The sequence below is a fragment of the Belonocnema kinseyi genome, chromosome 3 (genome assembly GCF_010883055.1).
Source record: "Belonocnema kinseyi isolate 2016_QV_RU_SX_M_011 chromosome 3, B_treatae_v1, whole genome shotgun sequence".
NCBI lineage: Eukaryota > Metazoa > Arthropoda > Insecta > Hymenoptera > Cynipidae > Belonocnema > Belonocnema kinseyi.
Window position 1 is genome coordinate 117,257,864 of NC_046659.1, and position 21,393 is coordinate 117,279,256.

Genomic DNA, 21,393 nt, shown 5'->3' on the forward strand with positions numbered 1-21,393 from the left:
CAAGAATGAACTAATTAACAAAAAATAGCTGAATAAATCTTTCAACTCCAGCTTAGATCAGGCGGTAGTGCTTCGAGTTTGTAACCGGAAAGCCCGGGATCGATTCCTGACTTCGGGATATTTGCCGCTTTTTTAAATTTAAATTTCTGTTATTTTAGTTGTCTATTGAATTGATTAAAATCATTCATATTCAATAAATATCTACAACCTTTACCAATTTTGCACCAAGATCAGTTTTCTTTATAAAAACATTTTTTTTCTTTATTTAATTGAATATTTATATTTTAGTTATTATTATTTTCATACAAGATAAAATTAAAGTATATGATAAATAGTTTAATAAGGATAAAATAAATATTTAAATATAAAGAAATAGTAAACTAAAATGATCTAAAAATATAAATTAAAGACATTTTCTATTATTATTATATTAATATTTTGAAATTAGATTGATGAGTGATATTTTATAAAGAAAGATTGCATCAAGTATCAGAATATCTTGAAGGATGATATTTATTGGATATTGTTTTATGATTCCATCAAAGTATTTTTTAAATAAAAAAATTGCAGTTTTGTCAAAATTTGAAACTGTTGTACAGTTCGTGTATTTAAAATCCAAACATTGAGTGCTATTTTTAATAACAATTTGCACAAAACAAATATAAATTCGACGGTTATAATTTTACAACATATTGTTTGTAGAACTTTTTTTACTTTTTTCATGCTTCACAACCACCGAGTAATTACAATTTTTTGAAAATAAAACTTTTAAATTGTAAAAAATTAGGACTGAAAAATACGAAAAAATAAAATTTCCTAATTAAAAAATCCTAAATAATAAAATTCCTGAAATTACAAAATTTTCGAAATATAGAAACTCCTAATTGGAAAATTCCCGAATAATAAAATTCCGCATAATTTATAATATTACTGAATTCAATAATAAATATAAGTTTATACCAAATAGTTGAATTTTTGAATAATAATATAATTGTTCAACAAAAGAATTTAGTTTTCAATTAAAAAAAAAAATTGGTTGGTCAAGTAAAATAAAATGAATTTTCAACCCGATAATGTGATTTTCCAAAAAAGCTTAATTTTTCACCTAATAGTTCAATTTTCATTAAAATTGTTTCATTTTTAACGAAATAGTTTAATTTTCAACTAAAATTATAAATTTTCAAAATAGTTCAGGTTATTTGTTTTGTCAGTTTTTTTTTGAAGTCTAAAAGACAAATTATTTATTTAAAAAAGTTACTTTATTAATCCGTTAATACGATTTTTTTACGTAAAAGATAATTTTCCACAAAATAGTAAAATTTTTGATAAAAACAGTTTAATTTTTAATCAGACAGTTGAATTTTCAACCGAAAATATTAGGTTTCAAGAAAAAATATAATTTTAAGCTAAATATGTAGTTTAATTTTGTACCAAATTTTCTACCCAAAAATATAAAATTTCAACTAAAATTGATGAAAGAAATTAATTCTTAACAAAAAAATGAATTTTCAATACAATTGTTGAATTTTTAAGGCAAACAGGCGAATTATCTACAAAATAGTTTAAATATCAACCCGAAAATATGATTTTCCATCAAAAAATTTAGTTTTCTACTGAACAGTTAAATTTTTATAAAAATAGTTCAATTTCAAATCAAGAGGTTGAATTTTTAATTACAAATTTGAATTTTCAACGAAAACATTAATTATAGTTTGTTTCTACTAACATGTTGATTTTTGAAGCCAAAAATACCAATTTTTAACAAAACTAATTAAATTTCTACCAAATAGTTCAATTTTTGTAAAAATATATTTTAATTTTTAAACAAATAGTTTAATTTTAAACCAAATTAATATATGAATTTTCAACAAAATAATTAAGTTTAAAAATTTTTAATAATTGGTTAATGAAGTAAAAAAATTTTTTTAAATCAAATTATTCAATTTTCCAACCAAAAAGACGAATTTTAAACAGAACATATTATAAATTTTTAACAAAGAAGTGTAATTTAAAAAAAAAAATGGTTTACTTTCGAACGAAATAATTTAATTTTGAACAAAATAATAAAAAAACGTTACCGAAATTATAATTAAAAAAAGAGGAAAGACTATGAATCCTGCGACAAATAGGGACGGTTGAAAAATCCCGAAAAATAAAATTCGCGATACTGTAAAATTCCCGAATTGAAAAGTTCCTGAATAATGAAATTTCCTGATAATAAAGTTTCCGAATAATAAAATTCCTGGCAGAAAATAGCCGAAGTATCAAATATCCGAACTAGAAAATTTCCTGATTATAAAATTTCTAAATGTAAACAGTTAAAAAGCTTTTTAAAATAAATTTTATTTATAAAAAAATGTGATTTTAACCATTTTTGTCGGGAATTTTGTTTTTCGAAAATTTTATGATTCGGGTATTTTACAGTTTCAGGAATTTTGTTTCTCGGGATATTTCAGTCGTCCCAATAAAGAAATATGAACTTAGATACTTTATATACTAAAGAATAACATTTTAAGTAAATAATGAAGTTCATTTTTATTATTAAAAAAATTTTAGGACACTATTTTTAAAAATTACTAACACTATTAACGCCATTTTAATTTCTGAAGTGAGTTCGTGGGCTGAAAATAGTACGAGGTCTTTGAAATTAAAATAAGAAAAAAAAAATCAAATTTGATGAAAATAAATTTAATTAAATAAACATCGAGGATGGTTCAATGAAACCAGATTTGGCAGGGTAATTGTTTCTGCAATTTTAATGGACTTTCTCTCTTTCAGACGAAAACTCATTGATATGCCTGGTATGTATGTGTGAACATATGTGTCGTAGGAGTTCTTTAAGAATGCAAACACTCGCAAAAATTCATTCACACTCGATTGCGTACATTGTATGCACTTACGTCTTTGGGAAAGTAACGAGGCCTTGGCTATGTAATAAACTCGTACATACCTAAATAGAAAATTTTCTACTAACAAATCGAAACACATAACTCTTTAAAAAAAAGCAAATTAACGTTCTCGGCTTCGAGTGTCAGAAATTAAGATAGGAAATATAGATACTTCTCATGCCTTCCTGGAAAGATAAAAAATTATAATATATTTAAAGTATAATTTCTGTAAAATTTTTTTATTTATTTAACAGATTTTTATGGAACAATTTCAAATGATACATATTCAGTATTTAAAAACTTAAATTTGTATTTTTTAGAAAAAATTGGAAAATTTCAAACTCAAATGGTCTCAATTGTAGTAATAACATAATTACCGAAAGAAACATTTTTCGAAAAATGGAAGTTCCTGAAATTAAAATTTCCCAAAGATAATGAAATTACCGAAAATGTTTATTGGCGAACCCAATAAATTGCCTGATTTTCAAATTTCTAAAAAAATATAAACAAATTTTTCTAAGAATTTTAGGAAAACTTGTTTATTCGACTGAAACCATTCAAAGTTTTTTTAAACCTTTAAAATCTTTTAGAGTTTAATACTCTTAGTCAGTCTCCTCAAATCTTCTAAATATTTCTTGAATTAACTCGATTTTTTTAGATTTTTTGATCTTACCATATTCAAACATTTTGCTTTAAAATCTTCTATTCGTTTTCGAAATTTAGGGCAATCTTTTTAAATATATTGAAATCTTTTTCAAATTTTCTTTTAAATTCTTTTACCTACATTTTTTTTAAATCCTAGAAAATTAAAAGAATTGTCTTTAACACCATTTAAAATTTTCCCAGAAATCTTTAAAAAAGTTTTATTTCAAAATCTTTAAAAATTATAAAAAAGCTACGACATTGTTTTTCGAATTATTCGAAATAATTTTACCCATACTTTAATTTTTCTTATTTCTTTTAAAATTTTAGAAAGCTTACAAATCATACTGTGGTAGCAAAATGTTAAGAACAGAATTATTTCCCAACATTCAACAATCATTTACAATTTTAATATTCCCTTCTATCAATCATGTTTTGAAACATTTAGAAATAAATTTTATGTTGAAGTAAAATTATTAATTACGAAATTTCGATTTACAAAATTGATGGTGCAGAAAATTAATAAATCTTTATTAATAGATAAGCAACCTGAAAACATTGATGAAAAGTTATATTCACGCAGTGAACATAACTGAGATCAAACTGAGATCAAAAACTTTAATCAAAATTTTTAAATAAATTCAACACATTTTTCTGAACTCTTACAATTGTAAAGTGTTTAAAATATTTTTAACTAAAAAATTAGGAAAACTTGAGCAATTATTAGATACTTTTCTACCTTATATTTCTTAAAGGGAAAACATTAACGTTTGCATTTTAAAGTGTTGAAGACCTTTGTTCTATTTATTATTATTATTAAATTATTGAATATATTATTCAGATAACGTAAATGCTATTTGAACACAAAAATTTAATTTTAAATAAAAAATTGTTTAATTTATGCCTAAAAAAGATAAATTTTGAACAAAATAGCTAAATCCCCAACAAAAAAGATTGATTTTTACCAGTTGCATTTTAAAACAAAAAAAAAGATTAGGTTTTTTAAAAAAGAGATGAATTTTTTACATTAAAGTTCAATTTTTAACATGAAAATATGAGTTTTTAATGAGCTAGATCAATTTCCTAGCAAAAAAGTCGAATTTTCAACAAACTAGTGACAGTTTCAACTAAAGGGATGAATTTTTGACTAAAATGATGAATGGTTAGTAAAAAAATGAACTTTCAACAAAGTTGTTCAATCCTCGGCCAAGAAAGATTAATTTTGAATCATTTGAATATTTAACCGGTGAATTCAATTTTTCAACCCAGTTTCTTTTTTAAGTTTATTTTTTGATTTGTTTTTTAAAGTTAAATAAATATATAATTTTTCAAAGATTATTGAGGAAATTCTAACTTGTGTTTGAAGCTTGCAGATATGTGGAAAAAGTATAATTTTTTATTTTTCAGGACTTTGAATAATTTTAGGAGAAATTCTAGTCAGTTTGCAAGAAATTCCTAAAAATTTTGTAAATATTTCAAAATTAAAAAAATTCCCCCAAAATCTTCCGAATATTTTTGAAACTTGTAGAAATATTTAAAAAATAGAAAACGATTTTTAAATATTTTGAAACTTTTTCAAATTTTCTTTAAAATTTGATTTTCCAAAATAAAAAGTAATTAAGAATTTTCCCAGGAATCTCATGTAATGTTTTTATTTTCTTGAAACCTCTTAAACTTCTTAAAAAGCTTCGAAATTTTATTCGAAATCTTCAAAAATTTTAATTTTGCTTCAAATGTTTGGTAATGTTTTCAAACTTAAAATAATGTTTTAAAATTAGTTCGAACTTTCCCATAAGTTCTAGGATATAATTATTATTATTGTGAATCTTTTCAAAACCCGTAAGAATTTTTAAAATTTGTTTTAAAACATTCAAAAGTTTAAATTTTGTTTAAATTTTTATAGAATTTTCGTTCAAAACTATTTGAATTTTTCTAAAAACTCTGAAAAATTAAAAAAATTGCCTTAAAACCTTAAAAAATCTATTATGACAGCTTGAAAAATCCTCTGTAATTTTCTTTAATCTCTTGATTTATTTTCAAAATTTAAATATTTATAATAAAATTAATTTTTCAAAATAACAAATTAGTTTACTTTTTTTTAATATTGGAAAATTTAAATTTTTTAAAACTTGAAATATTTTTAACTTTTAAATTAATTTGGCATCTTTTTAAAATTTCAAAATGTCTTAAATTTACTTTTACTCAAATTTGTTATAAATTTTTGTAATCTTGCTAATTGAACAATTTTTCCCAGTCTCTTTCGAAATTTCAAAAAATAATTTGAAATCTTTTAAAATCTTGGTAAATTTTGTCTTAAAATTTATTCAAAAAATAAATAATTAGTTTACATTTTTTTTTACATTTTACATTGATTATATTATTTTCGAATCATTGTTTAGATAACCTTACATTTCTTATAAAACTGCAGTTCGCAGACTTTTTTTAAGCCATGAAAAAATTGAAAACATCCATTTAAGGGCACGAATTTCTCGACAGCAATTTTTCAAATGGTTTAAAATAATTTCGATTAATTAAAATATATACATATATACTTTTTTTTAATGTGACATAATATATGAAAGCACTCTATAGGCACTGAAATAATTTGCAGGCCTAATATTTTCGGTGCATTCTATTGGCACGTGGTTGTCATAAATCTTCGTAATTTTTAAAGCGAATACGATTACATAAATGTAGCGTTTTATAATTATTTTGAGTTATTAATCATTCTATTATCATTAGTACTATTTTCTACCATAAATTAAAAAATTTGATGAGCATTTTCTCCGTTAGGATACGGTCGTAATTCCGCGATCGTAAACTTCTTCTTTCCGGCAACTTGAAATTTACTCGATTTTAAGTCTCTTCCTCTAATGGCTCAATCTTATCGGTTTTTATTCTCCGATTACGATTCCAGACCGTTTTCACGACTTTGCAGTTTATAATGTTTATAATTACGGGGACGAACGAATGAAAGGGTCAAGAATACAACTTACTGCAAAAGCAAGTTCTTCGATTATGTCTCAATTTCAGATGCTATCCGCTACAGCTACTTTCACATTCTGATTTATGTATCCATCGATTGGTTTCCTGCAATAGTTCCTATCCAATATTTAAGATTCCTAAATATTTCCAATTATTGCACACTTTTTAGACAATTGATGTCGAAACTTTTAATCTATTTAGCAACAAAATAGTTTTATGTTTAAATCTTTTTAATTGAAGCCTTTTAATTTTGGATGTCAGTCAAGTCTTTCCATTTTGGTGTGATTCTTAATACAAAATGGGATTTTTTGAAAAATCTTCTTTAGATTGAATCTCGAGATGTGATTTTATTTTTTAAATTAAAAAAAGGTTCTTTAACAACATATCTGAAATATAGATGAATGCTTAATTTGCAAATGAATATATTAAGCTTTAGATTCAATTACAAAATTCACAAAAATTTTGTTTATTTAAAATAAATATTACTTAATTTGCGAATCCATAAATTAAGCTTCAGATTCAATTGAAAAAATAATTTCACAGCTTTCAAAATATTTTGCATCGATTTAAAAGATTTCAGAAAAATTTTATTCGCAAAAACTTTAATCTCAAATATTTCACAAAAATTGGAAAGATTTCATAAAGACTTAAAAGGTTTAATAAAAATGTTAGTAATTTCACAGACAGTTCACCAAAATTTTCAAGATTTAAAAAATTTCACCAAAGTTTCAAAATATCTTGCAAAGATTTAAAAAAATTCCACAAAGGTTACGCAGATTTTACAAAGATGTCAAGCATTTCAAAAAATTTTAATTTGGAAAAAATTTCAAAGATTGCAAAAAAATTTCCAAAATTTAAAAAGATATCACAAAAATTTCCATGAATCCGCAAAGAGTTCGCCAAGATTAAAAATATTTTGCAAATCTTAAAGATTTCATCAATATTTCAAACATTTCGTAAAAATTTGAAAATATTTCACAAAAGTGCCACAAGAAATCACACAAACTTTAAAGATTTCAAAGATATTTGAAAGATTTTACAAGAATCTGATAGATTTACAAAAATTTCAATAATTTCATAAAGATTTTTAAGATTGCGCAAAGGTTTCAAAGATTTCAATTATTTCGCAAGGGTTGCAAAGATTTCACAAAAACTTTAATGATTGATAAAAATTTTACAAAGATTATAACATTTTAGTAGATTATCAAAAATTCCAATGATATTAAAAAGATTTTGAAGATTTCAAAAAGATTTCAAAAAGTTAAAAAGTTTTACAAAAATTGCAACGATTCACAAAGACTGCACAACAATTTAATTATTTGACGTTTTTTTAAATTTTACTAAAAATTTAAAGATTGCAAAATATTTAATTGAGATGTCACAAAAATTTTACAACGATTTGAAAGATTTAAAAGATTTCACAAATTTACAAAATCTTTGCAGGCTTCAAATATTTCGACACATCAAATTTTCGAACCTTTGAAATTTCAAATTTGGTCTAAATTTTATTACAAATTGGGATTTTTATGCTTAAAATTAATTTTTACTCAAAATAAATGACTTGCTTAATTTGCAAATCAAGAAATTAACCTTTAAATTTAATAAGCTCTTCCTTTTTTTCGTAACTATTCTTATAAAAGGCCGATTGCCGAAACGTCTTCAGTTTCACACTCTACTTGATCTGAACTCGAAATATTCAAGAACGTGCATATCAAGGCCAGCTCTCCTCTCACTAATTGCATAGAATTAATTAGAACTCAAACCTGCTCAGTTGAATAAAAATCGCGATTCAGGAATCTCAAAAAGATAAAATCTAAAACTGATAAAATCTCAAGAAAATACAATATCTCATCTGATAAAAATGAAATTTAATATTAAATAAACATTGGAAGATAAGGAATAAATTAAAAAAATTATAATATTTTTCAAATTTCATTTGATTTCTTTTACACTTTAAATTTAAATCAGTCAAAACTCGAATGATTAAATTAATCAACAGTATTTTGACTCAAAAGCCAGTCATTTCTAATGACAAAATAGTTGCTTGAACAGATGAATCTGTAAGTATTGCTGACTGAATCAATAAGTCAATCAAAATGACTAATTTGTCTCCTATAATAAGAGAGTACAATTTTTTTTTAATTAAAGTTTGCAATTAAATTCCTGCATTTTGATAAATGAATTTTATTAACCACGTATGACAAATTATTTTTCTTTCAAAATTCTTCTTTTTAGCTTAATTCGACGGTTTTTTATTTAAAATAAAAATATTTTTTAGCTGAAATATCAACTATTACATTTTTGTTGAAAATAATTCAGCTGTTTGGTTGATAATTTAACTATTTTATTTTAAATTAGTTTTTTGTTGTTGAAAATTAATTTTGTTAATTGAAAGTTAAACTGTTCAATTTTTTTATACAAATTAAAATTTTTTATATAAAAATTCAACTATTAGGTTGAGGATTCAATTATTTCATTGACAATTTATTTATATTTTTTTGCCTATAAAAGTGACTAGTTTGTTAAAAATTAATTTGCTGTTGTTGATAATAAATTGTAATTTTAGTTCAAAATTTATTTCTGCGTTTGATAATTAATTCCCATGTTAAAAATTCGATGTTTTTTTAGTCATTTGTTTCAACTTAAAATTTATCTATCTATTCAATATTTGTGGAAAATTGTTTTTTTTTTTTTTTTTTTTTTGAAAATCCAACTACTTTTTTCGAATTTCATCTATTTTGTTGTAAACTCGTCTTTATAGGTAGAAAATGAATTTTCTTCGCTGAAAATTAATCTCTTTGATTAAATTCAACTATTTTCTATTTAAAATTCAAAATTTTTTTCGTTGAAATATCAACTATTAAATTTTTTTTATGAATTAATGTTTTTTTTTTATTTGAAATTTTACTACTTGATCGAACTACGTTATTAAAGATTTATGTTTTGGATTGAAGATTCATGATTTGACTCAAAAATTCATAAACTTGATTGAAAAATTAATTAATAAACCAATTTAATTAGTTTTTTTCGGGAAATTAATTTTGTTAATTGAAAATTTAACTATTCACTTTTTGGATCCACATTGATTTTTTTAGTTTAAAATTTAACTTTTTGGTTAAAATTGTATGTAATTTACTGAAAATTCAAAAAAATTTAATTTAATTAAATTTATTGTTTAAATGTTTTGGTTGAATATTAAATTGCTTTGCTAAGGATTTTTAGTTTGTTATTGATTTCTCATTTTAGTTGAAAATTTATCTGTTTTGTTTGCAACGTTAAAGAAAAACAAAAGAAAGAAATGTGTGTTTTTTTTTGAAAAGTAGAACTATTTTTGCTTACAATGGCAGAAAATGTTATGGAATAAATAATACAATATAAAAATGGGAACTATTTTTTATCTGTTTGAGAAATTTTCTTATAACTTCATAGAGAATATTTCTCCATATTTCCACGAATCAAATGGAAATTTCCACCTTTAGTATAAAAAGTACTACCGTAAATATACTTAATTTTCCCCGACATCCTCATAAATTTAAAAAGTTTTAGAAAATGTTCCATAAAAGTTAGATAATGTTATCACCTTTTTGATACTATTTATACTCTAATTGAGAAAATCATTTTTCGAAAAAATGTGGATTTTTTTTTTTATAATCTGATATTACTTTTTTCAGATTTATATTTAGGTTAATTGAAAGTGAAATTATTTTTAAAAAGTTTTTTCTAAAACAAAATCATAATTTTTCAGGAGAGCGAAAAAAACATTATGTAAAATCGAAATCGCCACTTACAAGTAAGACAAAAAACCACTTCCGAGATGACGTGTTGCTGATTGACGGCCGCACAAATTTGATTATAAAAAGTTATCCAGTTGCGGCGGAATAGATACTCCCGAAATATTGAGTCAAATTACTTTTTTTTTTTAATGAATTCCCTGACTTTTTGATGCATTATCGAATTTTTGGGAAATTTTCCGTACAATATTTCAGAAACAATTCTTTAACATTAAGGGCAATTTCAAAACTTTTGTGAAATTTCCCCTCTTGCGTGTTTCGAAAAATTCCGTAACTCTTCGGTAAATTCCCGAACTTTTCCTGAATTTTTTCATTTATTTCTTATTTTTCAACTTAAAAAATATGTGACTGAGTTATCTCACACCATTAGTAGAATGAAAATTCGACAATTTTATGAAAATGTCATCCTTTTCTTTTTGAAATATCTACTATTACATTATTTGTTAAGAAATTGTCTTTTTTATTATAAAATTCAAATTTTTTTAAGATTCATAATTTTAATTGAAAATTCATCGATGATTAAAAATGCTTTCTTTGTTGAAAATTAATTTTTTTAATTGAAAATTTAACTATTCCAGTGTACGATCCATTAATTTTATTGAAAAATGATCTTATTGGTTGAAAGTTTAACTAATTTGTTTAAAATGCATTTTATAGATTGATTATTTATTTATATATATTTTTGTTTAAAATTTATTTTATTTTAGTTGAAAATTCATTTTTTTACTGATGGTTTAACTATTCCATTATTGATTGATTATTGTTCGTTTTTAGTTGAAAATTCGTATTTTATGGATAAAAATTCTACTATTTTGTGAAAAATTCATTTTATTGACTAAAAAATTCAAATGGTATTCCACTTTTTTCTGAAAAGGGATTTATCTTTAAATTGAAAATTCAAATACTTGACTAAAGTTAAATCACATTGTTAAAAACTTATATTTTTATTTAAAATTCATCTGTTTGGTTAAGAATTTAACTATGATGTTGAAATTTTTACTTTTTATCTAAAATTAACTTTTGACCTGAAAATGTAACCTTTTCATTATTTGTTAAATATTGAAATATTTTATTTAAAAATTCGTCTTTTTTTAAGAAAATTAATATTTTTGCGTTGTAAGTTCAACTGTTTTATAGAAAACCCGTCTTCTAGGTTGAAAATTCGTCCTTTTGGTTAAGAATGTATCTTTGTAGGATGAAAATTCAACTATTGGGTTAAAAATTTAACTATTTTGTTGAACATTTTTTTTAATTCAACTCTGAAAATTTCAGTATATTCTATTAAAAATTCATCTATCTAAATAAAAAAGTCTACCTTTTGGATTCATTATTTACCTGCTTTGTTAATAATTAAATTGTCTTTTAAAAAATTAAACTATTTTATTGAAAATGTATTTTTTTATTTTGATCATTGAACTCTGGTTGCAATTTTTTCATTTTTTTGCAATACAAACTATTTCATATTTTTCTGAGAAATCAGCTTTTTTTAAATTCAACTTTTCATATTTAAAACTTAATTCTGTTTTGAGTTGAAGCATAATATTTTTTATTTCAAAATTCGACTATTTGTTTAGGATTTGATTTTTGTAGTTGAAAATTTCAATATTCTGTAAAAATTCAACTATCTTGTTGAAAATTCAAGTATTTTGTTCAAAATCCGTCCATTTTAGTTGGATACTCAACTGATTGTTAAGAATTAAACTCTCTTCTCAATCATGCAATTATTTTTTTTTAATTTTCAATCTTCAATCTTTTTTGTTAATAATTTCATCTTTTGCTTAATAATTCATCTTTGTCGGTTGAAAATACAACTATAAGAAAGGTTCCTGGAAAAATTGTAATGTTTGTGCTGAAAAAGTCCTGGATGTTTTTTTTAGAAGACACGTTAAAATCCTAAAATATCATGCAATCGCATGCAAGAATAGCTGGTTTTTAAATATGTTTGCATTTTACACTGACACGTGCATTTGATAAAAAACGACAAAGGAGAATATTATCTTTTCAGTTTCAGACAAAGAGAAAACCATATTTTTCTAGAATAAACGAAATATTTAAAAGAATTTGTACTTTAATGATTGAAGGTATACACTTTAAAAAGTTTACTACTGCTATTAGTTCTAATAATTGAACATAATAATGGTGCAAAAATACTAAGAAACGTTTTTAATTATTATAAATTCTGAAAAAATGTCGAAATATTCTCAGATTCTCTGAAAGTGACGTATATTATATAAGTGTTGGACGTGTCAACAATGGATGATCGTTTTCTATTTAATCTGCAGTGTCTGCAATTTTTAATAATTTGTTGTCTTGCGGAGTTAGCGTGTTAGGAAAAAGAAAATTATGGTAATTATGCAAATTTGGAGGAGTGGGAAAGCCTACATACGACAATCAATCACATTATTACTTGTTTCAGAATTTCATACAGTTCTAAAATATAAGACGATCAATCACATTGTTACTTCTTTATGAATTTTATGCAGGTCTAAAACATGATGCGATAATTTACATTGTGATTTTTTTATGCATTTCGTGCAGTTCTAAGACATACGAGATCAATCACATTTTTATTTGTTTCTAGATTTCATATAATAATAAAACGTAAGGCGATCAATCATATTGGTATTTTTTCTTAATTTTATGCAGTTCTAAAACATAAGGCTTCAATTTACATTGTCATTTATATCTGCATTTCATTTAGTTCTAAAACATACGACGATCAATCACATTTTTACTTGTTTCTGAATTTCATGCAGTTATAAAAAATAAGCTGATCACTGGCATTGTTCCTTTTTCTTAATTGTACACAGATCTAAAACATAATGCGGTAATTTACATTGTGATTTTTTTCTATATTTCGTGCAGTTCTAAGACATACGACGATCGATCACATTTTTACTTGTTTCTAGATTTTATATAGTTCTAAAACGTAAGGCGATCAATAATGTTGTTATTTTTTCACAATTTTTTGCAGTTCTGAAACATAAGGCTTCAATTTACATTATCATTTGTTTCTGCATTTCATTTAGTTTCAAAACATACGGCAATCAATCACATTTTTACTTGTTTCTGAATTTCTTACAGTTCTAAAGCGTAAGGCGATCAATCACATTGTGATTTGTGTCTTAATTTCTTGCAGTTCTAAAACATAAGCCGATCATTCGCATGGTTATTTTTTCTTAATTTTATGTAGTTCTAAAAAATAAGACGATCAATCACATTGTTACTTTATTCTGAATTTCATACCGTTATAATGTTTAAGACGATCAATCATATTTTTACTTGTTTATGAATTTCATGCAGATCTAAAACATAAAGCGATAATTCACATTGTAAATTGTTTGTGCATTTCATGCATTTTTAAAACATTCGATGATCAATCACATATTTACTTGTTTCTGAATTTAATAAAGTTCTAAAGCGTAGGGGATCAATCACATTGTGATTTGTGTCTTGATTTCATGCAGTTTTTAATCATGAACCGATCACTCACATTATTACTTGTTTATGAATTTCATCCAGGTCTAACACAAAAGGAAATAATTTACACTGTCATTTCTTTCTGCATTTCATGCAGTTTTAAAATATACAACGATCAATCACATTTTCACTTGTTTTTGAATTTCATAAAGTTCTAAAACGTAAGGCGATCAATCACATTGTAATTTGTTTATGAATTTCATGCAGGTTTAAAACATAAGACGATAATTTACGTTTTCATTTGTTGCTACATTTCATTCTGTTCTCAAACATACGACGATCAATCACATTGTGATTTGTGTCTTGATTTCATGCAGTTTTTCATCATGAGCCGATCGCTCACATTATTACTTGTTTATGAATTTCATGCAGGTCTAAAACAAAAGGCAATAATTTACATTGTCATTTCTTTCTGAATTTCATGCCGTTTTAAAACATACAACGATCAATCACAGTTTCACTTGTTTTTGAATTTCATACAGTTCTAAAACGATCTATCACATTGTAATTTCTTTATGAATTTCATGAAGGTTTAAAACATAAGACGATTATTTACATTGTGATTTGTTTCTGCATTTCTAAAAAAATCGATGATCAATCACATCTTTACTTGTTTCAGAATTTCTTACAGTTCTAAAACTTAAGGCGACCAATCACATTGTGATTTGTGTCTTAATTTTATAAAGTTCTAAAACATAAGACGATCAATCACATTGTTCCTTTTTTCTGAATTTCATGCATTTCTAATGTATAAAACGATCTATCATATTTTTACTTGTTTATGAATTTTATAAAGGTCTAAAACATAAGACGATTAATCAGAATTTTAATTTTTTCTGAATTTCATACATTTCTAAAAGAAAAGGAATGAAACTGCATGAAATTCAGAAATAAATGGCGATGTGATTGATCGCTTTATGTTTTAGAACTGCATGAAATTCGGAAACAAATGGCAATGTGATTGATCGCTTTACGTTTTAGAACCGTATGAAATTCAGAAACAAGTAAAAATGTGATTGATCGTCGTATGTTTTAGAACTCCATGAAATTTAGAAACAGATGACTATTTGATTAAAACAGCCACCCTGCATATACTTATTTTCAAAAATGCAATGGTCTTTTAAATGAATTATTTTGGGTTTAGAAGGCAAACCATGCCCATTAGTTAAAAGAAAAAGGAACATGTAAAATATAACACAATGGCCCTCAATTTTAAAAGAAGCAAAGTAATGTTTGAGACGTTTTAATCCAAACGATCGCTGTGGCGTTTTGGGTTCAATGAAAGTTGTCTGTTGTCCATTACAACATATTAGACGGTAAAGAGGGCCTATGTTCTGCTGACGTATATAAGTGGGAAGAAAATAACGGATTTTATATACGTTTACAATGAAAAAACGTTCATAGAAGATAATTAAAAAAAGGGCCAAGGGCGGTGATGAAATTCATTATTAGCCATGAACAGGTCTAAAATTGTATGGAGACCATTTTTGGACTCAAGAGGTCTCGAAACGTGGTGATTAAAAGAAATATAATACCTAAAACTAATACTCAAAAACTAAAGTAGAAGTTTATTTTATTATTGTGGATAAAAGTTGCAACTATATTTGATTCTTTTAACTAAAAATTTGACTAGAACATGTTTGGTTCCAAATTTATCTTTTTAAGTTGAAATATTAAAATATTTGGTTCAAAATTCCTATATTTTATTGAAAATTCTAATTTGTGGGACAATATTTAAGCTTCTTGGTGACTAATTTGTCGTTTCGGTTGAAAACTCTTTTGAAAATTCGAATATCAGGTTCAGAATTGACGTAATATGTTAAAAATTCGTTTATTTTGTCAGAAAATTCAGCTTATTGGTTGGTAACTGATATTTTTGGTTGAAAATTAATTTGTTGTTATTTAGAAATAATTTTTTTAACTGAAAATGTAACTGTTCCATTTTTTGTCGAAAATTGATCTTTTTCGAAAAAAATTAATCTTCTTGGTTGAAAATTATTCTATTTCGTTGAAAATTTAGTTTAATTTTTTTCTTTAATCATTTCTTAACTGCAAATTTAACTATTCTTATTTTAGTCAAAAATTTATTTGTTTTAGGTGAAAATTCAACTGCTTTTTTAATCCGTCTTTTTGGTAAAAGAATACTCTCATTAGTTGAAACTTTATCTTTGTGATTGAAAATTCATTTCTGCAGTTAAAAATTAATTTTTTTGACTGAAAATTCAATTCTTTTATTATTAGTACAAAATTCATCTTTTTAGTTAAAAATTCATGTGTTTGGTTGAAAATTAAAGTTTTTTCATTTGACGATTATTCATTTTAGTTGAAAATTTACTTTATAGATTTCATTTTTTGTGGTAAACTTACCTTTTTTGGTAGAAATGTTCTGTTCTATAGAAAATTCAACTATTCTTTGTGAAGAATTGATTTATTTAGTTGAAAAATATATATTTAGTTACAAATTCGTCTTTTGGGGTGAAAATTGAACTATTTGCTCAAAGCTTCATTTTTTGTGTTGAAAATTGATCACTCTGATTAAAAATAATTTCTTTGGATAAAAATTCATTTCTTTTTAGTTGAAAATTAATTTTTTTAACTGAAGATGTAACTATTCCAATTTTACTTGAAAATTCATTATTTTGGCTAAAAACTCGTTTTTTTGTTTAAAATTTATATTCCTAACTGAAAATTAAAATATTCTAGTTTTGGTATGTAAATTTATCTTTTTTAATTGAAAGTTTTTATATTTGATTGAAACCGTATCTTTTTTTGGTCGAAAATTAATTTTTTGGGTTTAAAATTGAATTATTTTGTTAAAAATTCGTTTTTTTTCTTGTTTGAATCTTTATTTTTCTAACATTTTAACTATTCTAATTTTGGTTGAAAATCGATCTTTTATAGATGAAAATTCATGTACTTTGTTGAAAATGAGTCTATTTTGGTAGAAAATTAATCTTTTGTGTTCAACTAACTATTTTTTTATTCAACTATTTGTCTAAAATTTTTTATTTTTGGTTGACGATTCATCATTTTAGTTAAAAGTTCATTTCTTAGATTCTAACTTTATCTTTTTGATTTGAAAACTCATGTATAAAGTGTTTCAAATGTATTTAGAAACCAAAATTTTTTGAATTAATATTGTTAACCTTCTAGGTGTATAGTTGGTTTTATGCATAGAAAAATCCAGAAATTGGGATATTGTAGCAACCCTGAATAAGGCACTGTTCGATGCAAATAATATGTTTTCTATTACTTTAACTTCTTTTGCCGTATACATTAAGCGCCCTTCCTAATTTAAGGCGATAACTTCTCCCGCGAAATTTAAACAATACAATTATTATTAATAAAGACAGAAAATACGATTTTTTAAATTTGTATTCAAAATTCTTATAAATGCTCACTAAATTCTCAAAGCACATAAAGGTCGAGCATATTCTCATGCTCGTGAAAATTTTCTTCGAACACAAACTTTTTAGAACGCTACATGTGGAACCTATCGAAAATGTAGCAATAAATTTTTTAAATTTGTAAAAAACGATTTTTAAACGTCGAAATGCATTGGCTCACAATAACTAAATCAAACCCTCATATTTCAAAAATTCTATAAAAAGACACTAATTTGCAAAGTGGAAATGTTTTCGCTGATAATAGCAAAATTTCATGTTAAAAGTATAAAAAAAATTTTGAAAAGCGCATGTGGAACCTACACCAAATAAGCCCAAATGAAAAAGTGCTAAGACTAAATGAAAAGGTACTAACTCGTATAACGAACTCTCGAGGCTTCAACATAAAATATGAATTGAATTGGGGACATCAGCGACCTCAACTTTGTAGCAACTTTTCAGTTGGTCACCACGAGTTAGCACCTTTTCATTTGATTCCTCTGACATAGATCATTGTTATTTGGACACCACGAAATTGTCACAAGTGGGTGGATAAAAAATGAGTGAAAACATCCTCATAATGTGGAACGCTCCCAAACGTTGCGAACTTCATTATGACTTTTATGGATTTTTTTTAATTGTTTCGAATTCTTATAAATTTGAAGTAAATGAGGCCATGCAAGTTCTATAAATTTGCCGAATGCAATCTAATAAAATTATTTTTTCTTTTCAGATGGTCAATTCAGCAATAGTGCCGACAACACTCCGCCGGTAGTATGGTTCGACCGAAATTTTCGGCTTTTGGACACAGACCCTGTTGGACATTTTGTTACGAAAATAACAGCCGAGGATGGTGAAGATGATGAATTAACTTTTGGTCTGGAAAAGAAAGATGCCGATTCACAAGAGGCTTTGCCTTTTTCCATAGACAAGAGAACTGGAGTCGTAATTGTAAATGATACGCTTCAAGGAAGAGTAAGTAGGATGACTCACATTAGCTAGGCTAGACTTTGCTTCATAAAGAGAATCAATCCTACGTAGCCTCAGGAGTAAAAAGTGGTTTCAGGTCGACCTGAAATACTTCTACTTGTTTTTCTTCCTTCAAGACATGAAGCAAAATTCTTCGAATCAGTTTTAAAGTCGATTTAAGGGTCATTGACTGCTTTAATAACAGACTTCACAACCTTTACCCTATTTTCCTCATTTTCCCCCTTTTTAAGGAATTCCTCTTTTTCCCCTGTTTTCAAGAAACTTCCCTTTTTAGGATTTCTTAATCTCGGGCAGAAACCCTTACAGTTTCGGTCGGGTGTCCGTCCATTGTAATTTTTTCTAAGTAAGGGAAATGAGGGGAAATAACGGAAAATTAGGGTGGTGTTAGTAAGGAAGTGAGAGGGAATAAGGAGGAAGTAGGGAGGTGGAAGTATTGGAGATGAGGAGAGGGGAAGTATATACGGAGGAAGTTGTGGAAGGGATGGGAAGCGAAATCTGAAGTGTAGTGAGGTTTAAAAGGGGAGGAAAAGTATGGGAGGTGGATGCTTAAAATACTTAGTTAGCGTCTTAATATATAGGATTCTAAACCCTTTTTTGTAGGCAGATGGCGCCTACTTTGTCAAATTTTTTATATTACAGAGATTGGTTTCCAATAAAGGGTTAGGTTTTTTGAGAAATGTTAAGAACTCGAAAGTAGGGGAAGTGAGGGGTAATTACGAGGGAGGATTGAAGGTGAATGATAGGAGTGGAAGTAAGGGAGTAAGGGGAAATACAGAGGCACGCATTAGGAGTGAGGTAAAGTGTGCAGGAATGAGGGAAGTTTAGTAGGGGAACTGAGGGGATATTATGGGTAAATAAGTAAGGGAAGTCAAGGAAATTATGGAAAAATGAGTAGGGGAAGTGAGGGAAATTGTGAGAGAAGAAGTAGGGGGAAAGAGAGGAAATGATTGGTGAAGAAGCAGAGGAAATGATTGGTGAAGAAGCAGAGAAGATGTTTGAAATAATGGGGGGAGTATAGGAAGTGATGGGAGAGGAACTGGGATAAGTGAGTGAAGGTAAAAATGAAAGGTTAGAGGAAGTAGGGGAATGGAATTGTTTTCTGGCGGAGTGAAGAGAGGGGGAAGCAGATGAGGAAGAAGTTAGAGAGTAGTGCAATCTAGGGGATTATGGGAGAGAAAGTATGCGAGGGGAAAGTTTGAACGACTTAATTATTATTTTTATTAAATTATAAATTTTTATTTAATTTTTGTTTAATTTTAATTTGATTTAATTTTTTTAATATTATTATATTTCCCTAATTTTTCTTTTCGACCGCTTGATTATTCAAACTGATAATCTGATTTAGTCTTAAAAATCCACTTGTAATCCAGTTAATTCGGCATAATTCCGCTGATACTTTCAAATAATTTTGAACTATTTTGTTGAAAATCAATTTTTTTAATTGAAAGTATAAAGATTCCGTTTTTAGTTCAAAATTGATATTTTTTTCTTGAAAATTCGTCTTTTTGTTGAAAATTATTATTATATTTTTTATCAAAGATTTATTTATATATTGAAAAATTTAGCGATTCCCGGATTAGTTAGAAATTGTTGTTTTATAGTTGAAAATTAATCTTCTTGGTTGAAACCTTAACTACTTCGTTTAAACTTCACTTTACTGGTTAAAGATTCTGCATTTTAGATGAAAATAGTTCGGTCGAAAATTAAACTAATATCTTTAAAATGAATTTTGTTTGCTTCTTAAAAATTAATTTTTCGAACTGAATCTTTAACTATCATCTTTAATTTTCCTAGGAATCTTAAAAAATTTTATTCATATTCTTGAAAGCATATAGAATTCTTAAAAAGCTTCTACACTTTTTGTTCGAAACCTTCGAAAATCTAAATATTGTTTTAATTAGTTCTAAATTAATTAGAATCTTTTTAAAACATCTTTTTCAATGCTCTCTTAGAATTAATTTTTTTAAATAAAAAATCATTTCAATTTTTCCCAATAATCTTGGAATTTGTTTATTTTCTTGAAACGTTTAGAACTTTAAAAAAAAGTCTTATTTTTTTCAAATTTTTTTAAAAACATTGAAATCTTTTTCAAAATCATCAAAATTCACCTTAAAAAGAAATGTTTTTTAATTCTGATTTATTTTAATTTTTTTAAAGTTCACATTATTATATTTGCGTTTTTTCGACTGCTTGAAACTAGAAATCCGGTTTAACCCCAATAATCGGGGTAATCCATTTGTAATCTGGAGTAGTTCAATTTGTTCGAAATAATTCACTTGTAATCCAGTTAATTCGACGCAATTAAGCTAATACATTCAAATAATTTTCAAATGTTTTGTTGCAAATTTTGTTGTTTTAGTCAAAAACTAATTGTAATGATTGAAAATTTAGATATTCCATTTTTGGTTCTAAATTGATGTTTTTTATTTGAATGCTGTTTTTTTGCAAATTTCTTTTATTTAAAAATTAATTTTATTGACTGAAAATTTAGATATTCCATTTTTGGTTCAAAATTGATATTTTTTATTTGAACACTGAAAATTTTTTTAATTGAACTATTTTGGTAAAAAATCAAACTATTTTCTTAAAAAATAGTTGTTTTTTTCAATTGTTTTTAAACCAAATATTTAAATATTTTATGATTAATTATAAATATATTCTTTTGAGTTGAAAATTCAACTATTGGTTCAAAAATTCGTGTATTTTGTTGAAATATATTCATCTTAGCAAAAATGCATATTTTTGTTTTAAAAAATTGAACAATTTTGTTAAAAAGTATCCTTTTTTATTGAAGTCAACTTTTTTGTTGGAAATTGAAAATTTTATTGAAGATTTAACTATAAACTATTAACTGTTTTTTATATTAAATTGACTTTTGTTGAAATATCAACTATTACATTTTTCGTTAAAAATTCATTTTTGTGTTGATAATAATTTTTCTAATTGAAAATTCAAATGGTTTGTTGAAAATTTCTATCTTTCGGTTGAATTAAACGTTTTCATTTTAAAAATAAAATCTTTTTTGTTGAAAGTTGAATTACTCTGTTAAACTTCTTTTGTTAAAGATTCATTTATTTAGTAGACTATTTAATTATTTTGTTGTAAACAATTTTTTATTTAGATGAAAGTTTATGTATTTTGTCAAAAATGAGTTTTTTGTAGAAAATATTAATAAATTTATGTAAAAATTGCAACTATTTCGTTGAAAATGTATCTGTTTTGTTTGAGGGTTCA

General features: G+C 25.2%; 1 protein-coding gene across 2 annotated transcripts in view; it reads left to right on the plus strand.

Annotated features, from left to right (window-relative positions):
* The window catches only part of LOC117169590 (tyrosine kinase receptor Cad96Ca), a 91,268-nt gene that overhangs the window by 37,970 nt on the left and 31,905 nt on the right, over positions 1 to 21,393 (plus strand). For both annotated transcript variants that reach the window (XM_033356038.1, XM_033356037.1), the window contains one exon: positions 17,903 to 18,144. In XM_033356038.1, coding sequence (XP_033211929.1) covers positions 17,903 to 18,144 — 242 coding nt within the window. The remainder of the gene's footprint in view (positions 1 to 17,902; positions 18,145 to 21,393) is intronic.